Source organism: Ahaetulla prasina, chromosome 6 (genome assembly GCF_028640845.1).
Source record: "Ahaetulla prasina isolate Xishuangbanna chromosome 6, ASM2864084v1, whole genome shotgun sequence".
Classification (NCBI taxonomy): domain Eukaryota; kingdom Metazoa; phylum Chordata; class Lepidosauria; order Squamata; family Colubridae; genus Ahaetulla; species Ahaetulla prasina.
In genome coordinates, this window is record NC_080544.1 from 78,896,160 (window position 1) to 78,923,582 (window position 27,423).

General features: G+C 38.9%; 1 protein-coding gene across 2 annotated transcripts; it reads left to right on the forward strand.

Annotated features, from left to right (window-relative positions):
- Positions 1–1,845: 1,845 nt before the first annotated feature.
- Positions 1,846–27,412, forward strand: TRPC1 (transient receptor potential cation channel subfamily C member 1). Of its 2 annotated transcripts, XM_058188746.1 has the most exons (15): positions 1,846–2,185; positions 2,818–2,969; positions 3,110–3,211; positions 4,578–4,780; positions 5,317–5,364; positions 6,176–6,307; positions 12,281–12,476; positions 14,047–14,383; positions 16,787–16,926; positions 17,640–17,783; positions 19,957–20,132; positions 21,136–21,337; positions 21,696–21,890; positions 25,613–25,658; positions 25,779–25,960. In XM_058188746.1, the coding sequence occupies exons 1-15, from the start codon at positions 2,050–2,052 to the stop codon at positions 25,808–25,810; spliced, it is 2,241 nt and encodes a 746-aa protein (XP_058044729.1). In that variant the 5' UTR covers positions 1,846–2,049; the 3' UTR covers positions 25,811–25,960. The 2 variants fall into 2 exon arrangements, with proteins under 2 accessions (XP_058044729.1, XP_058044728.1); XM_058188745.1 differs by lacking the exons at positions 5,317–5,364; positions 25,613–25,658 and having other exon boundaries at positions 25,779–27,412.
- The last annotated feature ends 11 nt before the right edge of the window (positions 27,413–27,423 follow it).

A 27,423-nucleotide genomic window follows, 5' to 3' on the forward strand; every position in this document is an offset into this window, starting at 1 on the left:
TATACGGCCCCATAGTGTTTTACAGCATTCTCTGGGCAGTTTAGAATCAGCATATTGCCCCCAACAATCTGGCTCCTCATTTTACCGACCTCAGAAGGATAGAAGGCAGAGTCAAACTTGAACTGGTCAGGATTGAACTCCTGGCTATGGGCAAAGTTTGCCTGCAATACTGCATTCTAACTACTATGTCACTAGTGGTTAGATATTTTCCAAAAACATGGCATTTTACCATGGTGTGTAGCACTCACTGTTAGCTCTGGAGGCCATCATTTTCTTTGGATCTTCAGGAGTGCCACACTTGGTGCTGTGGGAAATTGGAAGGGACGATTGCATGGAGTTGTAGAGATATCTAGCCATAACAACATTTTCTCTGGGAGTCAAAGATGTTCAGCTTGCACCTTGAGTGGCGTGACTGGGAGGCATCTCCAGTTGGAATGGTGGATTGATTGGACTATGTGATGGACATGTGGGTGCAGGGGAAGGATGGGGAAAACCCGGAAACTTTCGGATTCGGGTTTTCTCAGATGTGCCAATATGACATCTCTAATAAAATGGAACTTTGAGGAACTTCTAGCCTCGGAGTCTTCTTTTGTTGGGGGTGTTACTTGGAACCCTGACACTCATCCTCCAGATACTGGTTGGCTTTTGCTTCTTCCCAAACTATTCTCTCTTGTTCTTGCAACACCTTGCTTAGAAGAGAAATCAATAATTCTCATTTGCACTCTTTGAATTTCATTATTAGAGCTTGTAGATTCTTTAATTGTCATCTATCAAAATAGTATCATCCTCATAGTGCAGGTCAGAGATGTTTATTCCTCCAGTTTTACAACAAGGCTCATCTGTCCAACTTCCTTTTAATGTCTATTCAGCATATAAACTGAATAAATAAGGGAAGAATGTACAGTCATGTCTTGGCCAATCTGGAGGCAGTCGATTTGCCATATTCTGTCCATATTGTGGTTTTCTGATCTGAATAGATTTATTTAAAAAAAATTCTAGAATTACCAATTTTTAAAACTTAACATGACTAATACAGCTGAAGGCCTTTCAATATCAATTAAATATATATTGACTTGTTTAGTTTAGCTTTCTCAATTATCTACTGTGCACTAGCAAAGATGTCTCACATTCATCATACTTTTTTCTAAAGCCAGCTTAAACATCTGGCATGTCTTTTTGTCATCCAAGGCTTTAATCTGCATTGAATGATCTTTACTAGAAATGAAGGATATTGAATGATAGTTTGTACACTGTTAAATCCCCTTTACTGTTAAAGTCTCCTTTTCTTTGGTATTGCAATGTAGATTGACCTCTTCTGATCTGTTTACCAAATCTGTGTCCTTTTCCAGATTTGCCAGCACAGCTTGGTTAGCACCTTTACCAATTTTTATATTTTTGCTTGCCATATTTCTGTGGTGCATCGAATTGATGGAAAAAATAAACTCCATTATATTCAATCTCGCATTAATTCTCTGCTGAAAGTCATATACACTGTAGTAATCAATAAAGGGTTGAAGGTTGGATGAGACTTGAGGCGAAAAAGAGAGCTGGTTAACGACCACCTTGAGTATGAGCTGCGGGTCCTAGGGGAAATTCTAAGCAAATTGAAAATAGGACCTGCTTTTAGGTCCAAGGTTATATTCCTCCCCCCTCCCCTACAATTTGATTAAATGAACAGCAAATGACTGACACGGTCCCTGCTGGTCTCTTCTTTGTCGTCCGGGTCAAACAACGGCATGAGAGGCAACCCGCTTGCGTCTCCAACGGAATTGGGTGACCGTTAACGGTCTTCGGCGGCGGAAGAACTCCCAAGAGAACGAAAAAAAGGCCTTTTGCGCGTGCGCGCGCGGAGCTCTCGGTCGCTCGAGCTCCCGTTTGACAGCTGCGCGTCGTTCGCTCTCCCTTTGGGTGGCACGTGAGGGGCACCTCGTTCGCGGGTATCCCAGCGGGGTTGCTGGTCTAGGGGTCAGGAAGGAGGAGGAGGAGGAGGAGGGTGGCTTTCCAGAGCGGGCTCTCCGATGACCCTCCGTTTACTGCGGGGCCGGCGCTATGGCTGCTCTATACCAGAGTGCAGACCCATCGGCCTCGGCTTCCCCGAACAAGCTGCTGGCGTTGAAGGATGTCCGGCAGGTGAAGGAGGAGACCACCCTGGACGAGAAACTGTTCCTGCTGGCTTGCGACAAAGGTAGACACACCTCTGTCTCTCGCTTTTCCCTTCATTGCCGCAAGGAAACTGTTTTCGTTTGACCCGCATTATCAACTAGGAGCGGGCCTTCATCAATGAACCCGCCCAGCATCCAAGCCTGCAGCGCCGGAAAAGGCCGGGGTTCCGCTCCTTATTCCTGAACCTACCTAAGATGAGAAACTTCAGTCCGAATGAACAGAATGGGATCCGTAAAAAGGGGTAGCAACTCTGATTCTGACCCACTGAGATTAATGTACATTCCTTGTAATGAGCAAAAACAATAGCAAAAGGCATCAAAAATTCCCATCTTTTCCTCCCTTTCCTTTTATGGGAATGCGAGTCTGTTAGCTTCCTTAATGAAGGGTCTTGGCTAAAAAGCCCGAAGTTAATTAGATTGTCAAACAAGCCTAGTATAATGGGTCATTTTATTTGGTTAATTTCAGCTTTTGAGTGTTCTTCTCTATTCCTATATTTAAAGGGGGTGGGGAAGAGGGTAGTTTTTGGGAAATGCTTTTTAAAATCAAAATTTACATATGACTGATTTGCTGAAGAATTTAATAAATGTTTTTAAAAACTCATTACAAATTAAAATCTGAATTGCTAAAATAGGATTTTGTATATTATTGGTTTAGGTGATTATTACATGGTGAAGAAACTTTTAGAAGAGAATTCTGGTGAGATGAACATAAATTGTGTGGATGTACTTGGGAGAAATGCTATTACCATAAGTATTGAAAATGAGAATCTAGACATTCTACAGCTTCTTTTGGATTATGGTTGTCAGGTACTACTAATAACATCAGTATAAAGTTGAAATTTCTATTCTTTTTGCTTGCCCTTAGAACATTGTCATTGTAATTTAACGATCTATATTTTCTTCCATGGTATGAAATTTGATATTATTTGTGCTTTAATTTTCTTTAGTCTACAGATGCATTATTGGTGGCCATTGATTCAGAAGTTGTGGGAGCTGTTGATATATTACTTAATCATCGACCAAAGCGATCCAGTAGACCAACAATTGTTGTTAGTATTGCTTTAATTCTGTGTTTGAGAGTGCATCTCATGATGTCAAATCTTTGATAATGGGAAAAGTTTTATCTTGAAAACTTTAGAGAGCAAAGTTTTTGATTATATACCTGAAAATGGGCAGATATATTCATTATTTCTGGTTATTTATTAGCAATATATACAGGAACTCATGGGCATATATAGCACTCAGCCACACACTTTTCTCCATAACAACAATCCTGTGATTGTTGGGCAGTGAGCTTCCATGGCTGAGGGTGGTCTTGAGGCTATTTTACTGATAAAGCATAAAATTTTTAAAAGTATTAGTTTAACCATTGTGACATTCTGCTGCTTGAATTATAAATAATCAAATTGAAGGTTGTCTTAAATAAACATTGAATTGAATATACAAGTAGTCCTTGAATTACAACAGTACATTTAGTGACTGTTCAAAGTTACAAAGGCACTGAATAGAGTGACTTATGACCGTTCTTCACAGGACCGTTGCAGCAATCCCATGGTCATATGATCAAAATTCAGACACTTGGCAAGTGAATCAAATTTATGACAATTGCAGTGTTCTGGGATCATGTGATCATCTTTTGCAACCTTCCATCCATCAAAAAAGACATGAGGGAAGTCAAATTCATTTAACAACCATGTTACTAACTTAACTGCAGTGATTCATTCAATAACTGTGGTGAGAAAGGTGGTAAAATGGGGCAATATTCACAAATGTCTTAGTGACAGAAATGTTGGGCCCAGTTGTAGTTGTAAGTCAAGGACTGCCCATATACATTATAAAAGGGAATATTTCTAATTCTAGTTTTTATAAACATTACCAAAAAGATAAAAATTGTTACAGTATGTAAATTTAATAGTGTAATTGTTATGTTCAATACATCCCACAAAGCCTTTTCTATTACAACTTTTTTTAAAATTGGGAGAATCACTAGAAGTTACTGTTCAAATTATCACATACATATTGGTCTATTTTTTATTTTATTCACTTCAAGTACCATTGTACAAATGTGTGTCTGTAACTGGCTTCTTAAGAAGAAGGCACATACAAGAAGCATGACTGAGTTTATTCATTCTACTTCTTACTACCCTATCCCTAGAAATAAGAGAAATAGTACATGTACTTTAGAATCATGTATGCATTTTTCATTTCAAGAAATAATTTTTCATGGAATAAAATGTACTTAGTTAACATTTATCAGTCATTGCATCCAGTTTAGTGATTTTGAAATTAAAAAAATATTTATGACCTTAAAATGTATGTTTTGGTTTCAAATTGGATGTCTGTTAGATTTCATCTCTGCATTACTAATTCATCAAGCTTAATTTATTTTCTCAGACTTTTGTCTCTCTGTTGCAGAAATTAATGGAACGTATTCAGAATCCAGAATATTCAACAACTATGGATGTGGCACCTGTCATTTTAGCTGCTCACCGTAACAACTATGAAATTCTTACAATGCTCTTAAAACAGGATGTGTCGCTACCCAAACCTCATGCTGTGGGGTGTGAATGTACATTGTGTACAGCCAAGAACAAAAAAGATAGTTTACGTCACTCCAGGTTACAATAATTAGATCTTCATCTGTATCTGCAGTTTTTCCACCATTTTTAAGTAATAATCATAAAGGAGTTTAGTTTATATTTTAGAATAAAATGAATGCTCATGACAAGGATATATAATTGATAGAGTATACAGCTTTGCATGAAAAAATGTTAAATTTAATCTCTGCCATTTGAGTAGATTTGGGAAAAATATTTGGATGATTGCTTATGTTCATTATACAGTAGTGAACACAATGGTTTAGTGATCTCACTGGTGGTAGGTAAATCAGTTTCCTACTATATCACTAGTAATCTTGGAAAGAGACTTTTGTAAACAAGGAACTATTTTTTCTTTCATGTTACTATAAATTGCTAAAATGTAGGCAGTTTAAAACATATTCATAAAAACAGATAAAACAGAATTCATTTAATGTGGATTAAAACAGCAGACCAATACTTGCTTTCACTGCCTTCCTAAAACACAAAACTCAAGAGGCCAATATGATATTGGGTGCAAATTGTTCCATAAATATGCATATCCTATTCCCAAATAGATTGCAGAGGAGAAGGCAGTTTCTGAAGCCCATTGGAAGCTTAACCATGTAAGGTTTTACAGTATGTCAAAACTAAATTGTACTTGGCAATTTATTGGCAACTAATGCAGCACTACTGTTTCTTAACTACAGTGGCTTTCACCAGGCAGCAGGCAAAGACTTACATTCTGTACCAACTGTAGCTTCTGGGTGGTCTTCAAAGGCAGCCCAAAATTGAAAACATTGCAATATTCTACTTTATAAGTGATAAGGGCATACAGTAAGTCATTATTGCAAAGGCTTCTTTCTCCCCAAAAGGCAATAATTGGCACAAAACCAGAAGCTGGGATAAAAGTCCTTTTGGCCAAAACTTCGGCCTATTTTATTGACTTGCTTTTTCAGGGAGACTGGCACTTCACCCAGAGCCAAGCAGGATTTGAAATTAAATCAGATTGTCAAGACAGAGAAAGTATCTGTGTTGTGCAAGAAATACTTTGCCACATCTAGTTGCTCAAAACTTCCAATGTCGATACTAACAACATTTTGATTATTATCATGAAATTATAATAATTTCCCAAATTGACAAAGTTGTTTTGAGTAGGATTAATGGGTTTGCATGTTTGGAGAATCTTAATCTAAAACAATCATCCTTTGAACAATAATGGATAGCAGTACATCTTTTAATAAAGTCTTTAATTAAATTTGTTATCGGTATTTAAACTTAATACATCTAAGAACTTTCTTACAACACATGCTTTTGAGGAAATTCTTTTGCTTACTGATAATGATATATGTCAGATTTCTAAAATGATAAGTTGATACGTTTAATCAAATAAAAACTGTTTGTCTTAAGATGTGTTCTTTAACATTGCCATGGCAGATTTCGTCTTGATATTTATCGATGTTTGGCCAGTCCTGCCTTAATAATGTTGACAGAAGAGGATCCAATTCTGAGAGCCTTTGAACTTAGTACAGACTTAAGAGAATTAAGCCTTGTAGAAGTTGAATTCAGGTATGATAATATGTATTATTATTGTAATTTCAGCAGCATGACATTATTAGATGCAGGCATATCGCAAGTGAACCTGGCTAACAATACTGTATATATGCTATAAACAGAAAATTTCCAGTGTAAACTCATTGATATTTACTGAGAGATGAGTCACATATTCTACAGCTCTTATTCCTAGACAAACATACTGAAGAATAAATAATATTACCTGAATGTTGTTACTAAGGAACAAGAACTAAATACAAATATTTCATGAACTGTTTTTAGCTAACTTAATTTGCAATTAACTTAGAAGATACTATATATACTTCAAAGATTTATAGCGAATGTTTAGTTTCCAATTTGGAATTCCAAGATTCCAATTTGGCTCTGCGCATGCGCGAGGATGGCGGTTTTCTAGAGGAGCTCGGATCGGCGTGGGGGACTGTTTCCCGAATGGAGGACTCCGGATGACCTACCAGGCTGCTCTTGTCCCTCGGCACGCTGTGCCATCTGCTTGGCGGCCGCAGGAGAGGTCTTTTGGCCTTCTCGGATGTGCGGCAGCCGAGAGCGGGCCGAGGGAAGAGCGGCGGACCGGTTGGTGGCGGCCATCTTGGGGACGCGAGGGAGGCGAGGGAGGCCTGCTGCTGCCTGTGTGGATTGCAGGCCTCGATTTTCGGCCTTGATTTCGGCCCGGCCCCAGCCGACTCCAGCGGCGATGGGACTTCGGCCCGTTTCTATCTGGGGCATGGATTCCGGCCCGTTCGCCTGTCCGTGGGCCCGCCTGCTCCATCGGCGCTTTGTTGCGCCTGGCGGGCCTTGTGGGCGTGAGGCGCCTGTCCAGCGGCGCCCAGTGTTCTGCGGCCCTTCGGCGGCGGGCGTGGTGAGGCCGCGGTCGGAGATGAGGCCGGAGGCAAGGCTATGGTTTGCCTCCCTCTTCTGGCACTTTTGCCCCTTTACATCGTGCTTTGTTCATCTGCCTCTTGTTGTATGGCTTGCCTTTCCCCCCCCCTCCCGGACTTTTGACCATCGAAGTTGGGTCGCCAGGTATTTTTACCCACGGGTTTTTGGACTGGACTGGACTGGACTGGATTGGACTTTGGACTATGAACAGATTGACGGACTGACAGTCATTTCTACCTTTGTTAAGACCTTTCGTAGAAACGTTCTCCATAGGTTTACCATGGAGGCTGCCGGTCTGTTTGCTTAGGCTTATCATCTTCATCTGGTTCCAGCTTTATTTGTCCTCTTTGACATCTAGACATCCGTTGGGGGATCCATCTTTAATGTCTTACCATCTGGGATGTTACCATCTTAGCACCCTCACCGATTCGTACTTTTCTATGCGTTACGCTGTACAGGAACTCCTGCGCCTGCGAGGTGCCCCCGCCTCGCAGGAATGGCCCGCCTCATTACCAAGGGCCGGCCTCAATGACGGGTCTTGGGACCCACAGAGGTGGCATGCGAAAAGAAAGAGCCTTTGGGGTTTTAGATAGGGCATTTTAAGGGGTGGAGGGTAGGGCGGGTGATGGGGTAGCCCGTCGGGAGGGAAACCAGTTCCAGCGCATGCTCGTGGCGATTATCAAATGGGTTCGGAGGTTATGGGGGGGAAGGGTGTTCCTTTGTGTGAGGGTGAGTCTATTGGCACGGTAAGTGGGAGGGGCAGATATGGCGGAAGGGGGGGATCGTATCGACATAGGGGGTCACGCGTTCGATGTATGCAGGCGATCGCGTGCCCCGATCCCCCTAACTTTACCCGTTCCCCGGATGGTCAGGACCCTCAGAGCCTGGGCCTTCGGCTGGTGTTATGCAACGCACGGTCCGTGGCCAATAAGGCCCCCCTAATACATGATCTAATTCAGGGGGGTGCCGCGGATATTATAGGCGTTACGGAGACCTGGTTGGGCAATGAAGGGGGTGTGCCCCTGGTTGAGATGTGCCCACCGGGTTTCCGTGCATTCCATCAGCCGAGGGCCCAGGGTAGGGGTGGAGGGGTGGCGGTTGTGATTAAAGAGAGTCTAGAGCCGAGGGAGACCACTGTACCTCAGATAGCCGGGTGTGAATCCCTCTTTGTGAGGTGGGGTCATAGATGTCAGATGGGCTTGCTGGTCGCGTACCTGGCTCCTTGCTGCGTGACAGCTGCCCTGCCCGAGCTCCTAGAGGTGCTTGCCGGGGTGGCGGTTGTGATTAAAGAGAGTCTAGAGCCGAGGAGACCACTGTACCTCAGATAGCCGGGTGTGAATCCTCTTTGTGAGGTGGGGTCATAGATGTCAGATGGGCTTGCTGGTCGCGCACCTGGCTCCTTGCTGCGTGACAGCTGCCCTGCCCGAGCTCCTAGAGGTGCTTGCCGGGGTGGCGGTGGAGACCCCCAGACTTTTAGTCATGGGGGACTTTAACCTGCCATCTGCCGGCTCGTCATCGACGGTAGCTCGGGAGTTCTTGGCTTCCATGACGGCCTTGGACCTGACTCAAGTAGTGGATGGCCCCACTCACATCGGGGGTGGCACACTGGACCTGATTTTTGTCTCTGGTCAATGGTCGAGATCTGGACTTAAAGGAAATAGTCATTGAACCTTTGTCATGGTCAGATCACTCTCTCCTTCGCCTGGACTTTCTGACCGCTACCCAACACCGCAGGGAGACGGAACCATTACGTTGGTACCGTCCCAGGCGCCTGATGGACCCAGAGAGGTTCCGGACGGAGCTTGGGCCATTTCCTGAGGGTCTGGCTCACGGCACGGCAGAGGAACTGGCTGCAGCCTGGGAACGGGCTGCGGCCGGGGCCTTAGACCGTGTCGTGCCTTTGCGGCCTCTGACCCGGCGTAGATCCCAACCGGCTCCTTGGTTCTCCGAGGAGCTGAGGGGGATGAAACGCCGGAGAAGACGCCTAGAGAGTTCCTGGAGGTCCAGCCGTTCAGAGGCTGATCGGACACTAGTTAGATCCTATACTAGGACCTACCTAGTGGCACTGAGGGAAGCGAGGCGTTGCTACGCCTCCTCCCTCATTGCGTCGGCAGATAACCGCCCAGCCGCCTGTTTGGTGACCCGCCTCCTCCTCATTCCGCCGGCAGATAACCGCCCAGCCGCCTTGTTTCGGGTGACCCGCTCCCTCCTTCACCAGGGGGAGCGGGATGACCCGTTGCAGGGACGTGCTGAGGAGTTTAACGGTTATCTATACGATAAAATCGTTCAGCTGAAGGACGGTCTGGACCAAGATTGCAGCGATTCGGACGGGACGTCTGAGGGCGGTCTTGGTGATGTTGTGTGGGATGAGTTTGACCCGTGACTCCGAGGACATGGACAGGTTGCTGGGTAGACTGAATGCCACCACATGTTTACTGGACCCGTGCCCCTCCTGGCTGGTGCTGGCCACTCAGGAGGTGACACGAGGCTGGCTCCAGGGGATTACGAGTGCTTCTTTGTTGGAGGGAGTCTTTCCGGCCGCCTTGAAAGAGGCGGTGGTGAGGCCCCTCCTCAAGAAGCCTTCCTTGGACCCGCTGTTTTAGGTAATTATCGTCCAGTCTCCAACCCGCTCATGCGAAGGTTGTAGAGAGTATGGTGGCATATCAGTTTCCCTTCACCTGGAGGAAACTGTCTATCTGGACCTGCTCCAGTCCGGCTTCCGCCGGTTACAGCACTGAGACGGCTTTGGTCGCGTTGGTGGATGATCCCTGGAGGGCCAGGGATAGGGGTTATTCCTCTGCCCTGGTCCTATTAGACCTCTCAGCGGCTTTCGATACCATCGACCATGGTATCCTGCTGCGCCGGTTGGGGGGATTGGGAGTGGAGGCACCGCCATCGGTGGTTCTCCTCCTATCTCTCCGACCGGTCGCAGACGGTGTTGACGGGCAGAGGTCACCCGCGCGCCTCACTTGTGGGTGCCGCAGGGCCGATTCTCTCGCCTTTGTTCAACATCTATATGAAGCCGCTGGGTGAGATCATCAGTGGCTTCGTGTGAGGTACCAGCTGTACGCTGATGACACCCAGCTGTACTTTTCCACACCGGCCACCCCAATGAAGCCGTTGAAGTGCTGTCCCGGTGTCTGGAGGCCGACGGGTCTGGATGGGGAGGAACAGGCTCAAGCTCAATCCTCCAAGACGGAGTGGCTGTGGATGCCGGCATCCCGCACAGTCAGCTGAGTCCGCGGCTGACTGTCGGGAGCGAGTCATGGGCCCCGAGGGAGAGGGGGCGCATTTTGGGCGTTCCCCTGGATGAACGGCTGTCTTTTGAAGACCATTGGACGGCCGCCTCCAGGAGAGCTTTCCACCAGGTTCGCCTGGTGCGCCAATTGCGCCCCTTTCTAGACCGGGATGCCTTGTGCACAGTCACCACGCCTTGTGACGCCTCGCCTGGACTACTGCAATGCTCTCTACATGGGGCTCCCTTGAGGGGCATCCGGAGGCTACAGTTAGTCCAGAATGCAGCTGCGCTGGTGATTGAGGAGCCCTCGTGGCTCCCGAGTGACACCTATCCTGCGCCGGCTGCACTGGCTACCTGTGGCCTTCGGGTGCGCTTCAAGGTGTTGGTGAATGTCTTTAAAGCGCCCATGGCATAGGGCCGGGATATTTACGGGACCGCCTGCTGCTACCGAATACCTCTCACCGACCGTGCGCTCTCACAGAGAGGGGCTCCTCAGGTGCCGCCGGCGCGACAGTGTCGTCTGGCGGCGCCCAGGAAGGGCCTTCTCTGTGGGGCTCCCGCCTCTGGAACGAACTCCCCTGACTTCGTCAACTTCCGGACCTCCGAACCTTTCATGAGCTTAAAACCTACTTATTCATCTGCGCTGGACTGGGTTAGTGTTTTAATGGGTTTTAATGGGTTTTTAGCTCCAAATTTTAATCCTGGCCAATTTTAATAAGTTTTTTAATTGTATTTTAATTTGTATTTATTGTATTGTATTTTTACCTGGCTGTGAACCGCCCTGAGTCCTTCGGGAGAAGGGCGGTATACAAATTTAAATAATAAATAAATAAATAAATAAATAAGTTAAGGGCAAAATCTACACAGGATTATGTTGTGTTTCTTTTTGGTTCAAACACAATTAACTCTGGTTATATATAAATTATTGAAGAATAATAAGGGAGGCTAAATTACAGACATATACTGAAATATCTTGAAGGTCACAGACACAATTACTTTGGAAATATATTGAAGGTCACTTTGGCACTATTGCTAAGAAAAATATAATGTTGCATTCATGAATATTTTATTCCCTATTTTGATAACATATTTCCATTTTGCATGATAATGAAATGATTTTTTAAAAATTTAGAACAAACAATCCATATGCATCACTGAGGACTTAAAAATATAAAGTCTTCTTCAACTCAGGTTTGATTTCTGGTGCCATTATTTATATTAGCTTAAAGCTCAGAGATTTCTTGGTGGTATCATCCAAATACTAAGCTTCCAAATTTAATAAAAAACAACACAGCACAACTGTTATCTCTAACATTTAATTAATTTAATTAATTTGCTCTTACAATATATATAAAACCCATTTCAGTTCTAACAAAGGGTACAATAAAACTCCACTCCCAAGTGCATTAAAATGTATATAATAAAAGTCAGCCATAAATTTAGTAATGAAATAAGGGATATTTAATGACAATGTAGCAAAATTATTTAAATTATTTATTTCTTATGAATTTATGAATGGGTGGCAAGATATATAACATTCCTTCTTCCAGTTTTTCCCATAGCTAAAGTCATCCATATCTGAGGGATTTGAACCTGAATCCCCTGGTCCTAGTCCAGGACCTTAACTACTATACCATCTTTATTTTTTAAAAAGTTTGTCCTTTTTCAGTGACTGAAATAATTTATTTGGACCATCTTGATTTTAGCTGATTCCAGTCTGGTATCCAGTTTTGTTCAGGAAGGACCTTTATTCTTCTTTTTTGTTTGTATTAGTATTAGATTAAATCTAATTAGTATTGGATTATATTAAATTAGCATTAGAAGTAAGTTTTGTTACTTTGTTTATTTCCTAGAAATGATTATGAAGAACTGGCTCAGCAGTGCAAAACCTTTGCTAAAGATTTGCTTGCTCAGGCACGGAATTCCCGGGAGCTTGAAGTTATATTGAATCATACTGCAAGTGATGAACATGTGGATAAACGAGGATTACTAGAAGAGAGAATGAATTTGAGTCGCCTAAAGCTTGCCATTAAGTATAACCAAAAGGAAGTATGTCAGTTTTGATTTATTAAATATAGAATCCTGTTACAAATAGATGGGATAAAACAGATATGTGTCTTAGTAAGTTTTCAACTTCTAATATTTAGAAAAATTGTAATATCAATACAGTCTATTAAATTTCTGTAGGAAGTCCTTGACTTAAAATCTTTTGTTTTATGAAAAAGCACTGAAAAAAGTGATGTAGGATCACAGTCCTCACACTTATGACCACTGCAGTATCCCTGTAGTCACATGATCAAAACTTGGGCTCTTGGCACTAGCATGTGTTTGTAATGGTGGATTACGTGATCACCATTTGTGACATTCCCAGCCTGCTTCCAACAAGCAAAATCAATGGCAGAAGCCAACTTTGCTTAATAACTGCATGATTCACTTAACAACCATGGTAAAAAAGCTTTTAAATTTGGCACCACTCAACAATTGCCTTGCTTAGCAATGTAATTTCTGATCTTAATTATGGTTGGCAGTCAATTACTGTGATATAAACATAGGATATAAATTAGCAGCTTAGCACAATATTTTTCTTTATAAGACAGTAGTTAATATATTTGTGGAGCAAGAGTCTGAATGGCAAGGGAGAATTAATGCCATAGTAGTATGAGTTCCTTTTCACAGCTCAGTAGATTCACTGGTTTTGCTGCTCTGGTTCTTACCTTATGTATCTGATGTGGCACAGAGTTTTGAATTTTACTTCATCCAGTTTCTGTTGGCTGGCATTGTATAATGTAATGGTACTACAGTTGCTGAAATTAATTGCCTCTGTAAAATATGGTGCAAGGTTTTGTGCAGGAGATGACTAGCACTAATGTAAGCAACACTTTCACATTGCTCTTTCTCACGTGACCATTTTTGAAGTTTAATTTCTTGTTCAGCATTCCAGTAATATTATTGTTGCTGTTGTTATTATTATTCCTAGCTGAAAGTGAATAACTATTTTTACAATCCTGCTGTTTCTTATGTTGGATTAAAAGCCATATGTTGCCAGTTTATAAACCTGGCAGGGCTCTAGTACTTTGCCGGTCTGTGTATGTGTATTTAAAGAGCATTGCTTTGTAAAATGAGAAATCTGTGTGACACGTATAGTTCTGAGAAAGCACAGCCCAAAGTAATGGATATTATGAGATATGGTTGCTATAATAGTTAAGATTTTAAATATTTTATTGTGTGACAAGCTAGTGAGTCCAACAAAAACGGCATTGCACTGTTACATTGTTGGTCTTACCTTTTCTATTTTTTATGATGTGACATAAAAAATATGGTCAAAAGAGGTGGAGTTTATAGTACAATGCAGCCTTCATCACCAGTTCAGCAGTTGGGGCTGAGGACCTCACATAAACATTTTTTTACAGTTGTTCTAGTATTAGCAACATACAATGAAGTTTAATTAACTGATTATATTTAATTATATAGAATTTACATGTTTAAAATGAATTTACCCTCCAGTACTATTATGTAGCTAATTATTTCTGTCTACTTTTGTTATTCTTTTAAACTAAGAATGTAAATCATTAGCGTCTTTAGAAAGTGCTTATTCATATAAAATATTTTTCTATTGCAGTTTGTTTCTCAATCTAATTGCCAGCAGTTTCTCAATACTGTCTGGTTTGGACAAATGGCTGGTTATCGCCGCAAGCATACATTTAAGAAGATTTTGACAGTCTTGACAGTTGGCATTCTTTGGCCTCTACTCTCTTTTTGTTATTTATTGGCACCAAGATCTCAAATAGGCAGAATAATTCATACTCCTTTTATGAAATTTATCATTCATGGAGCTTCTTATTTTACATTTCTGTTATTACTTAATTTGTACTCACTTGTCTACAATGAAGATAAGAAAAACACAATGGGACCAGCATTAGAGAGAATAGACTATCTTCTAATACTGTGGCTCATTGGTAAGTATAAAGAATATGAAACTTTAAATTAAAGTCAGTTAAAATTCTGATTTTGTCAATGAATACGTTTTGGATGGCCACCTTGTGTGATATATACTTTAATATAACATACAATTTTATAAGAACAATTCTGGGCTGAATATCAGTGAACTAAATTGAACTGTCTGTTTGCATGATGGCAAAATTAGAAAAATCTGTGCTTCTAGTCACAAAAAAAGTTATAATAGCAGGAAGGCAGAATCTAGATAGATGCAGATGGGGTATCTTATTCTTTTATCTCATCTATGTCTGTAAATGTATTAGTTGATCCTTCAAGAACCAGCAGTCTGATATGATAATAGAACCAGCAGTAGAGCATAAACTATTTCTCAGTATCATTGAGGCCTCTGGTGGCCCAACAGACTAACACAGTCTGTTATTAACACAGCTGCTTGCAATTACTGTAAGTTCAAGTCCCACCAGGCCCAAGGTTGACTCAGCCTTCCATCCTTTATAAGGTAGGTAAAATGAGGATCCAGATTGTTGGGGGCAATAAAAGTTGACTTTGTATATAATATACAAATGGATGAAGACTATTGCTTAACACAATGTAAGCCGCCCTGAGTCTTCGGAGAAGGGCGGGATATAAATTCAAATTAAAAAATAATAATAATTGAATTTTAAGTCTGTGTAAAGTATGCAGAATTTTGAAAAGTATATTATCAACTTAATATACTTGAAAAGTATATTAATGCCCTCCTCAAAGCATTAAACAGCTATGGAAGAACTTTCTAAATGTGTGCTTATGTATTCATGGGAGACTGCTTCTACTGAAACTGCCAGCAAAGTAGCTATACATGCACAGATAGTAGGGGACAGTCTTTGAAACAGCCATGCAAATTTTCTAAAAGATGTGCCTGCTTTCATGTATCTCATGAAATGATGAGTTATTTTCTTTGCCTTAATCTTCTTTGTAAAATGCTTTTTCCTAATACTTTGCATCACTCATTGCTTTTTAAAATAAATGTACCAACCTTTGATGTGATTTTCTTTATATCAATAAAATTACAAATCATATTTTGGTCCCCTAAGACTGATATAATCCTATGAAATAATAATTGCTTGATGCCTTTGGTATGCTCATTTTCTCTATGTAGCTGTGGTTACAAGCATTTGATAACCTTAAAGAAGTAAAAAAAATGTATTGTGGTTATCTGTTAAGATGAAAAATATCTTTAGAGATCATCTACTGAATGAGCAATACTAGGAAGTGATGTCAGTTACAGAAATGCTATTTTTCATGGTAAAATGTGAAGAGATCTGTAATCCTTAAACATTACTTCTTTTTAATCATGGTATGACATTGGAAAAAATGTAAATGTACCAAGAAGTAAATAAAGCCACAAAACTAAGGTACTACAGCATGGAATGGGACAGTCGCTGCAGCCAACTCACTGCCAATTCACTACAGACAACTCACTGTAGGACAATTCAACAAATACAAAAGTTAAATTGATTTCTATGGAACTGTGGCCAATAATAATAAAATAAACACAATCCAGAAATGTAAGTGTTACAATACTTTTGATGAAAATATGGTCATCAATAATAAAAATAGCTGAATAAAACAATTAATATAATGTTGAATTGTCCAAGGGTGAGTTGTCCCAGGGTGAGTTGACTGCACTAAGTTGGCCACAGCAAGTTGGCCACAGCAAGTTGTCCTAGACCTATTACAGCATGACCTATGGAGCTCTTTATAATGGGCTGCATAGTTCAGCTTATCGTCACATTTATATTATATCAACATTCTGGCCTGTAGGAATATTTAGCATTTTAAAAACAGGCCAGTGAACAAATTGCTGCTGTGGTAATGAGGCTTATCACAAGATGATGTGAATTTTTTGTCAAGTTGTTGTGCCACCTACTGTTTGCCAGTGGCTAAATAGTTCGTCAGTTGTTTGTACCAGATTTAAGTTAACATGTTTTGCAAACATATTGCTCTCAACTTTTGAGTTTTATCTCCAGTACAAATATATTACAAAAAAATAAATAAATCACTGGCTTAAAAATTGGAAAAAAAACTGTTGAAAAATAACAAGAGGGGGAGACAAATTTACTCATATTCTCAACTATTTTGTCTAAAACAATGTTGCATAATATTTATTATTAAATATAATAACATATTTATAGTGGAAAATTAAATTTTATAAGGTAACCAATTCTTTTATTTGGAATATACTGAATATTAGATAGTTCAGGTTCGGTATTGTTTTATCATATTTTGTAATACTATAATCTGCTTTTTCATTGAAAACTCCTTGGAATGAGTAGTTCTTTATTAGACTGACCTTTCAGTTATTTAAAAGTATAAGTTTAAGACAATACTGAGATTGAATACCCTTTTTCTTTTTCTGTTCTAAGGAATGGTATGGTCAGATGTTAAAAGACTTTGGTATGATGGCTTAGAAGACTTTTTAGAAGAATCACGAAATCAACTTAGTTTTGTCATGAATTCTTTGTATTTGGCAACTTTTGCTCTCAAAGTAGTTGCCCATAATAAGGTAAATAGTCATTCTTATGTTAACATGAGCATTAAGTTGCTGTATTTTTCAACAATTGAAGTCTGGTAGGACATTTATTCTTAAAATTGTCTGATATGTCTTTGAGTTCAGTCTGTATATATTTAATGCTGCTACAGAAAGTAGACATTTTACTTACTATGCATTTATGTGTTTATTATTTAAATTTACTGGCTGCTCACCTCCAGTTGACTCTGGGCAAAGTACAAAACTAAGAGAGACATAAAAACAACTAAAAATGTATTTCTTTTTTGTTTTTTGCTAAAAAAAAATTTGGGATAACTACAGTATATATGAATAAAATACATTTCCAAAAATAGAATATGAAATAACATAAACATTACAATACTGTTCAAAGATCTTTCTGGAATTATTATATTAGCTTTTATAAGTCATGGGTATTATGCATATACTGTATTATCAAAATTAATTAGAAGTAACCTAAATATTTAATACATGCCAATAGTTTGGCTTTCGTTTCGTAAATATAAAGCACACCAAATTTCCTAGTAATAAACTGATGGATTACAATAATCCGTGTATGTGTATGTATACTATATTTCACATACATATTTCAGCAAGCACTTTGTTGTGTAGTAACCTATTAAATAATGAAATACGTTTCATGAGAGATATTGCTGAACTATTCACCAGATATATCTGAAGGAATGATAAGTTTTGTTTAAAAATTCCAGTTCCATGATTTTGCTGAGAGGAAGGATTGGGATGCTTTCCATCCTACACTTGTGGCTGAAGGACTCTTTGCTTTTGCTAATGTTCTCAGTTATCTTCGACTGTTCTTCATGTATACAACAAGCTCCATCCTGGGTCCACTTCAGGTATCTTGTTATATGACTATCAACATTGATGTGATTGTATTATTTACTGTAGGTCTCTAGTTTTTCACGTATAGGCCTTCTTGGCTTAATTAAACTTACTGAAATCATTGAGTGTATTCACAGTTGCCCTCCCTATCATTTGTTGAACTAGCTATGCAGGTTTATGCCTGTATGGGTAAGGTGTGGTTGCTTCATTGAATCAAAATTGTAAAAACAAAATTAGAGTTAAATTCTACATGATTTAACTGGTAATATTTATTTATAAAGTGATTATTTATATATTCTTAGTGTATCAAGGGGCACTGTGTTTTTCCTCTCTACATGAACACTCAAATGTGTAAATAAATGTGAATTGTGCATAAATGCATAATATCTATGAAATATTGTTCTGTTGTCTGTACTTATTTCTTCATATTTCTTCTAGTTTTTAATCACAATTTCTCTTACAAATTCCTTATTATTAAAGTTTATAACCATTAAGAGTACAGATTTGAATTCACGTTGAAAAGTTTCAACATATAACATTTCTTTTGTGCTAAAGCTTTCATTAGTCCCTGTAAGCAAAGTCAGCATTCCAATATACCCAAACAGTTGGGGGGGGGGAATCCATTCAATGACATACTAATATTGAAATGACTACAGATATAGCAGTAGCTGATACTCAGTTTTACAGAAATAGAACTTAACCTTTAAATGCCTATAAAGGCTTCCCATCAAACGAAATGTGAGGCATATTACTGCAATATATCCATTTTCATTGATATTGACAAAATAATAAATGTTGCTTAAATAAAATTTGAAAAGCTATTAATACATTGGGCATGTTTCATTGTCAATCACTTCATGGAAATATTAAGTGTCAAAAATACATTGGAAATATATTCATTAATAAATTATTGCTATTAAATAATTCTAATTGAAATTGTTAATTATGTGAAAATGGTTTTAAAAAATGGAAAGGTTGGAAGCACATTTTATCTGTATGCTAACATTATACACATATACTTCTAAGTGAAATCAGTGATTTCAGCAATGGTTAGAAGGTAGTACTGCAGGCTAATTCTGCTGATGGCCAGCTGCCAGCAATTTGATTCTCATTGGCTCAGGATTGACTTAGCCTTCCATCCTTCCAAGGTCAGTAAAATGAGGATCCAGATTGTTGAGGGCAATATGCTGATATATTCAGAGAGAATTGTAAAACACCATGAAGCGGTATATAAGTCTAAGTGCTATTGCTATTGCTATTAACAGTTTGTTAAAGGCTATGAACTCCATCAAACATGCGATACTAAGTTATTTGTGAAACAATAGAAATGTTGTTTCTAGGATTTCAAGGGGAAGATGGTGGAAGATTGAGAGTTAAAGTTACATAGTTCATAGTTTTACAGGTTCTAGTGTTCTTCTATCCCTATTCTAGATACATTACCTTAAAATAAAGATGTATATACCTTTTAGCAGGAAGACAGCTCAAAAAATAGTTAGATTTACTTTTAAGTAAACAATAATATAAATGTATACCTTTTAAAAAATAGGTAACTTTCAGTTATCTGGTCTCAAACTTCTTTAATAATTAAATTTTAAGGTAAAAAGTAAAGGTTTCCCTCGCACATACGTGCTAGTCGTTGCCGACTCTAGGGGGCGGTGCTCATCTCTGTTTCAAAGCTGAAAAGCCAGCGCTGTCCGAAGACGTCTCCGTGGTCATGTGGCTGGCATGACTCAACACCAAAGGTGCACGGAACGCTGTTACCTTCCCACCAAAGGTGGTCCCTATTTTTTCTACTTGCATGTTTACGTGCTTTCGAAACTGCTAGGTTGGCAGAAGCTGGGACAAGTAATGGGAGCTCACCTCGTTACACGGCAGCACTAGAGATTCGAACCGCCGAGCTGCCGACCTTTCGATCGACAAGCTCAGCATCCTAGCCCCCGAGCCACTGTGTCCCTAAAACAATTAAATTTTAGAGAATAGTATATTACATTACATTACAAATATTTGCTATTTTAAACTAATTATTTACTTAGGATACTTTTTTACTTTTTCATCAAAATAAAATGAAATTAAACATTCCAGTCACTCTTACGAGAAACAATTTCATGGAATTTTATGTCTCTCTTTTTTTAATTTGCCATCACCTGATATTAATTTAAGTAATTTCAACTAATATGTATTTTACAGATTTCAATGGGGCAGATGTTGCAAGATTTTGGGAAATTTCTTGGTATGTTCCTTTTGGTATTGTTTTCATTCACGATTGGGTTGACTCAACTTTATGATAAAGGATTTACTGACCAGGAAGAGAAGGACTGTGCTGGGATTTTTTGTGAGCAGCAAAGCAACGACACATTCCACTCGTAAGTTTCAGTGCTCTCTGACTGTGCATAATGCTTGTGCTTTGCTTGTACCTTGTGTCTAATTACCAGAAGCTGTCTAATTGTTGGTCATCTTGATAATAAAATTGTTAATCCCCTTACTTTAAATTTTTAGTTGATTCCATAGTATATATAAAAATGGCATTTATTGAGCATGTAATCAACTCTACGAGAGATTTTACTAGTCCTGTTTAAGCAAATACTTCTGCTCAATTATATAATATACCCTATAGAGCAATCACAATGCTACATTTTGTATTTGATGTCAAAATGCATTCAATAATGAGTTGAAAATTTTAATTTGCAAATTGTCTTTTCTCTCATACTCACAACTGGAAAAATAATACCAAACCTCTACCACCTCCTCTTTCAGTTCTACTTATACTGTGCAATACATTTAAAGATTAGTCAGTCATTCTTGAAACAAATATGATTAGCTGTCTCTTAAATACTGAGTGTCCATGCCAGTTTATATGTTTACCCATAAATCTGTTCCATCTTATTTTTGTGTTAATCTCAGAACTTTAAAATTTTGCATGGATTTATATTAATGTATTTGTGTTTATTTCTGCCTTCTGACATTTATTATTCATTACATATTTACAAATGTTTACATATATTGTGAGATAAAATTTGATATATGTAAACTAATGCAGATTAAAATCTAATTCACATATTCGACCATGAAGTTGCAATGAAGTTATTTTAGAGCCACATATATAAAGTTCATTTTTATCCTGAATTATTAATCAAAGCACATATTATAGAGTACTTCTATTTTCACACTTTCACCCTACTATATACATATCATGTGCTTCCTCTCACACTGGACTCCTATACAATTTTAGATCTAAACATTCTAGTTAAGTAGATTAGCATCTTTATTTTAATCTGCATTTTAAACGTTATGAGCAATACAACATGTATACTTTCCTTATGTGTTTTCAAGGGTTATCTAATCAAAGCTTTTTTTTTCTATCCATAGGTTTATCGGCACCTGCTTTGCTCTGTTTTGGTATATATTCTCCCTTGCACATGTAGCTGTATTTGTCACCAGATTTAATTATGGTGAAGAATTGCAGTCTTTTGTTGGTGCAGTTATTGTTGGCACATATAATGTAGTAGTTGTGATTGTTCTTACCAAGCTTTTAGTGGCGATGCTTCATAAAAGTTTTCAGCTAATAGCAGTAAGTACTTTTAGGGTTTATTGTTTTATTACCATTATAACAAAATCTGAAGCCTGAATAATAGTGTCATCTGAATTAGGATGTGGAATTTTCTATTTTTCATGAATATATTATAATGCCTGGAAAACACTGATGGGACTCATCTCTCTTCATTAATAATTCATAAGCTAAATCTTGTCTGGGTGGGAGGAGGAAAAAAATTCAAGATCATGACTGCATAATTGAACCCTTTATTTTTGTGTGACTCACATTAAAAGGGACACGACATAGAGGTAGCACACAATATCTTGATACAAAGCTGTGTTTAATCATAATTTAGTAAAAATTCTGACATCTTTATATATTTTAAATAATTTAGAATCATGAGGATAAGGAATGGAAGTTTGCTCGTGCGAAGCTCTGGCTTAGCTATTTCGATGATAAATGCACACAACCTCCACCTTTCAATATTATTCCTGCTCCCAAAACAATCTGCTACATATTTAACAGCCTCAGTAAATGGATTTCTTCTCACACGTCATCGGGTAAAGTTAAGCGGCAGAATAGTTTAAAGGTAAGGAATTGTTTATATAAGAATGTACAATTTTTTATTGTTCCTTCATTACTTTGGGAGATTTATATAACTTGTAACAATCATAATTCTGGGCAATGTGCATTAAATGACCTCTTTCATTTAAGGTCCTGCAAATATGAATCGTATATCAACAAAAAGCAAAACTTACAAACAAACAAATCAAACAAAACATAGCCAGGCTCATTAATTGTACATTCTGTCTCACAAGATATATGGGTTCATATAATGTCTTGGCCCTAGGGATTTTCCATTTGCATTTCCTAGGGAAAATCCTCATTTTAAGGCTTTCTTAAAGGCTAACTGGGTCAGAACTATCCAAATTTGAAGGGCACTAGGAGAGAGATATTTCCAAAGAATAGGCAACAAAACACTGCAATAGAAAAGGCATGCCTCCTAAGTCATTACTTTAAGAGGAGACCTGGAGCATGCCTATCCTGTAAAGTGCACGGATAGGCAGAATTCACTAGTAAAAGGCAGTTGTGCAAATAATCCAGTCCTGTACCATGTAGGGCTTTGTAGATGAAAGTAACTTGTTGAATTACACAGAGATATCCTTTGGGAGGAAGTACAGTTTGTGAAGTAATGGTATCAGATAAGGATACTGATTTCTCTTAGCAAACAAAGTATACTTCTATGTATTACATCAAAGTCTCCAAAATATTTAATCTAGTTTATCTACTTGGGATTTGGGCAGCCTTTCAGTGGTCGAGTCTGCACTCATCACTATGAATGTAATGCTAAACAGCATTTGTTTTTTTCTGCTAGTAATTTGTGTTCAGTTTGTAGAACATACTAGCTTGTATCTAAATAATTAAATAAAAATCTGAGGAATTGCCTGTCTCCAATAGTTTCTGGACATATAATACAATTCAGCAGGATGGGCATGCTCTGGATTCTGTTAATTAAAGAATGTCATCTCACAGATTGTGTCTTCTCTGGGAATGATTCCCCAGAGATCTATATGACTCTCACCCTTATGATACTGAATACTTATTTAGGACCTGGTTGTTCCCCCAAGTCTTTGAGACAGGATGATTGTGATAGTTATAGTAACTATATATAGTACTTTTGGCAGGGAAAAAGAAAAATCATTTTATATCTCAAAAGATATTTTTGTTTTTAGGGCAACTATATTTTTAACAAGTACTGGAAAACATCATTTTTAGCCAGATTACTAATCAGTTACCCTAGATTGTAAAGTAACTTCCATGTACTTAATTTTTAATTATATATACTTATTAGTATAGAAAAATAGATGCATACACTGACATAGATAATTGTCTGATTCTTATGTGTCAGTTATGTCTGAACAACAAAGACTATATATAACAATATATATCTTAGCAGCTTATTAAGGATGTAAATATTTAGAAAATATTGTAAAGATATTTATTCATTTAGATGTAGATGTGGTCATAAAGGCAGTATGCTTTTGTTTTGTTATGAAAACGAAACCAATTTTGGTTTACTCAAAAACATTTGTTGAACAACCATGCCTTATTCACAATAAGGCCATATCGTGTGGCAAAAAAATGCACATGCACAGGCATAGCAGGGCAGTTTTAAACTGGGACTTCAACACTGGATTGTTATGACTGGTGGCAGATAGTCCTGGGCAAATTTTTAGAAATTACATCTGTTGAAAACCCCATATTTTGGGCTTCATTGTTCAAATGCCATGCAGGCAGGTGAAATAAACAAACCAATAGAGGTTGCTAGCATGGTAGCTTCTGTACAATTTTGGAGTTTTGGTCATTATTGTTCAGTAAGCATGTTCTATCCGTATATTGCCTGAGTTAATTAAAAATATAAATAAATAGGGATAAAATGATTTGTGAGACTCAAACTTTATAGTTTGCTATAGACGTTAAAAACCAGCCAACCAGGATACTGGGGAGACTGAATGCGACCACATGTTTATTGGACCCGTGTCCCTCCTGGCTGGTACTGGCCACCCGGGAGGTTACACGAGACTGGCTCCAGGGAATTGTTAACGCCTCCTTGGTGGAGGGTGTCTTCCCTACCGCCCTGAAAGAGGCAGTGGCGAGGCCCCTCCTCAAGAAGCCTTCCCTAGATCCAGCTGTTTTAGCAAATTACCGTCCTGTCTCCAAGGACAGTTCCCTCAGTACCTGGATGAAACTGTCTATCTGGACCCATTCCAGTCCGGTTTCCGGATACGGTACGGTTTCTGGTTACAGTACGGATACGGCCTTGGTCGCGTTGGTTGATGATCTCTGGAGGGCTCGGGACAGAGGTTGTTCCTCTGTCCTAGTCCTATTAGATCTCTCAGCAGCTTTTGATACCATCGACCATGGTATCCTGCTGCAGCAGCTCGGGGGACTTGGAGTGGGGGGCACCGTTTATCGGTGGTTCTCCTCCTACCTCTCCGACCGGTTGCAGACGGTGTTGGCAGGAGAGCAGAGATCGGCCCCGAGGCGCCTCTTGTGTGGGGTTCCGCAAGGGTTGGTTCTCTCGCCTCTTCTGTTCAACATCTATATGAAACCGCTGGGTGAGATCATCCGTGGTTTTGGGGTGAGTTGTCATCTGTACGCTTATGACACTCAGCTGTACATCTCCACCCCTAACCACCCCAACGAGGCCCTCAAAGTGATGTCCCAGTGTCTGGAGGTCGTACGAGTCTGGAGGGGGAGAAACAGGCGCCGACTCAATCCCTCTAAGACCAAGTGGCTGTGGATGCCGGCAGCCCGGTACAGTCAGCTGATTCCATCGCTGACTGTTGGGGGCGAGTCGTTGGCCCCCACGGAGAGGGTTCGCAATCTGGGCGTCCTCCTGGATGCACGGCTGTCTTTAGAAGAACATATGACGGCCATCACCAGGGGAGCTTTTTATCAGGTTCGCCTGATTCACCAATTGCGTCCCTTTCTGGTCCGGGTTTCCCTTTGCATGGTCACTCATGCCCTTGTTACATCCCGCCTGGACTACTGCAATGCTCTCTACATGGGGCTCTCCCTGAAGGGCACCCGAAAACTTCAACTGGTCCAGAATGCGGCTGCGTGGGTGATAGAGGGAGCACCTCGTGGCTCCCATGTGACACCTCTCCTGAGCAGCCTGCACTGGCTCCCAGTGGTCTTCTGGGTCCAATTCAAGGTGTTGGTCACCACCTTTAAAGCGCTCCATGGCATAGGACCGGGTTACTTACGGGACCGCCTACTGCCACCAGTAGCCTCCCATCGACCTGTGCACTCCCACAGAGAGGGCCTTCTCCAGGTACCGTTGGCCAAACAATGTCGGCTGGCGACCCCCAGGGGGAGGGCCTTCTCTGTGGGGGCTCCTGCCCTCTGGAATGAGCTGCCTCCGGGGCTTCGTCAACTCCCCGACCTCTGGACTTCTCGCCACGAGCTGAAGACGCTTTTTTTTCAGTGCACAGGGTTAGCTTAAAAGTAGTTTTTTAATGGGGTTTTTAAATGGGGTTTTTAACTTTATTCTAATTTTTAGGCCATATATCGAATTAGTTTTTTATATTGTTTTTAACCTGTGTTATATGTATTTTTGTATTTTTATTGGCTGTGAACCGCCGAGTCCCTCGGGAGAAGGGCGGTATACAAATCTAATAAATAAATAAATAAATAAAAATAAATTGGTCAAAAGAAGAAATGGTTAAATAATAAATCAGAAGTTGCACCTTAGTTATTTGATGCAACTGCTGACAAGTCTTACAGGGCATCATTTGTGTCTTGCAGTTTATTCATGGAATTTGTGACATTTTGAAGAGGTGTTATTTGGATGGTGAGCCTGATAGAGTTTGATTTCTTTATGATATTTTGAATGTTTCAAGAATTGATTAATATTCAGTTCAAAAATGATTTGCTACAGCAATTTATCTAATTTGTCATTATTTGTTTAAAGGAGTGGAGAAATTTGAAGCAAAAGAGAGATGAAAATTACCAAAAGGTGATGTGTTGTTTAGTCCATCGTTACTTGACTTCCATGAGACAGAGAATGCAAAGTACTGATCAGGCAACAGTAGAAAACCTGAATGAACTCAGACAAGATTTATCAAAATTCCGAAATGAAATAAGAGACTTGCTTGGTTTTCGGACATCAAAATATGCCATATTTTATCAAAGAAATTAATTTTCAAACTTTTCTAATGATTCCACTCAGCCACCTACATTTATAGTGTGTTGGGTGGAGAGAGAATCTGGTTCAAAAGCAGTAATTTTATTAATATATTTTTAAAATGCAATGGAAAAACTGTTGCCAGATTCTGTGGTGAAACAATAACAGGTAATTTTGAATTAATGTGAAGCTTTGATGTATATAATTTATAAACTGTATAGTCAGCTAAATGGAAATACTTAGTTATATGTCAAATTTGATATTCTCATCATATGGACTAATTTATGTGTACACTGTTGCACTTTTGAGAAGATGTTTAATTTTTTTTCTCTTTCAAGTATAAAATGAAGGCACAAATTATTTTTGACATGTTTTAAACAATTGTACCTTTCTAAATTAATATAAGCATCAAGTAGTTATGAGCATATTTTTAAAAACTGTCAAATTAGGTTAATATAATACTATTTTAAAAGAATTCTTTTGGAGTTGGAATAATATTGAAACGCCATATTGCCATACTGTGACATTTTGGTCCTCAAAGACTGATGAATGATACCAAAGAATTTAATACTTTGGAATTGACTCTATGGTTTCTTTCTTTCTTTCTTTTTTTTTGTAAAATGATGGCTGACTGAAATTTGATAGAGATAATCTGAAGGTGCCGCTTTTATCTATCTCTAGCACTTATTTATATCACATTATTTCCAAGATAAAATTTCAACGTTCTTACTTCTTTAGATTATTCAGCAGAATTAGATGGAAGCATGGTACTTCTGTTGACTGCATTAGTTACTATAAGAATTAATCATTATAAAAGTAATATTGAAATATTTGAAATATTTTTTCCTCTTGAAATATCTATAGTAAAACATTTTACTAGTTTTATGGGTCAAGTAAAGTGCAACAAATGTATTTTCACTGTTTTCATTGAAAGCATACCATATTTAACCAGATTACCTTCTCAGTTTTGCAAAAAATACTTTTTGAAGTCATCATTTGTTAAATATCATATTTATTTTTAAAATATATTTTATGTTGGAGTGTCTTAAATGTATATGTTGATACCCAGTTTATGTTTGTTTATTTTGTAAATATACTAATTGATTATTTCCATTAAATTCTGCAAACTATGGCTAACAGGTGCTGGTCATCTAATTGCTAAAAAATTGGAAATAAAAAGAATGAAATTTAAATAAAATATTTCTCCTGAGGCTTTTTAAATACATACCCACAACCATACACCGATAAACAAATATATTTTTGCACCACAGAATTATTGAAAGTGATATGATTATAAAGTTGATGATTCTTTTGAATTGTCTGTATATTCCATTTGTATAATAACCTGAACTTATTATCCCTCAAAAGGAGATAAATTTTTTGATTAGAAATTGAAGATTTTTACTTAAGATACACACTATTTTGTATTGTT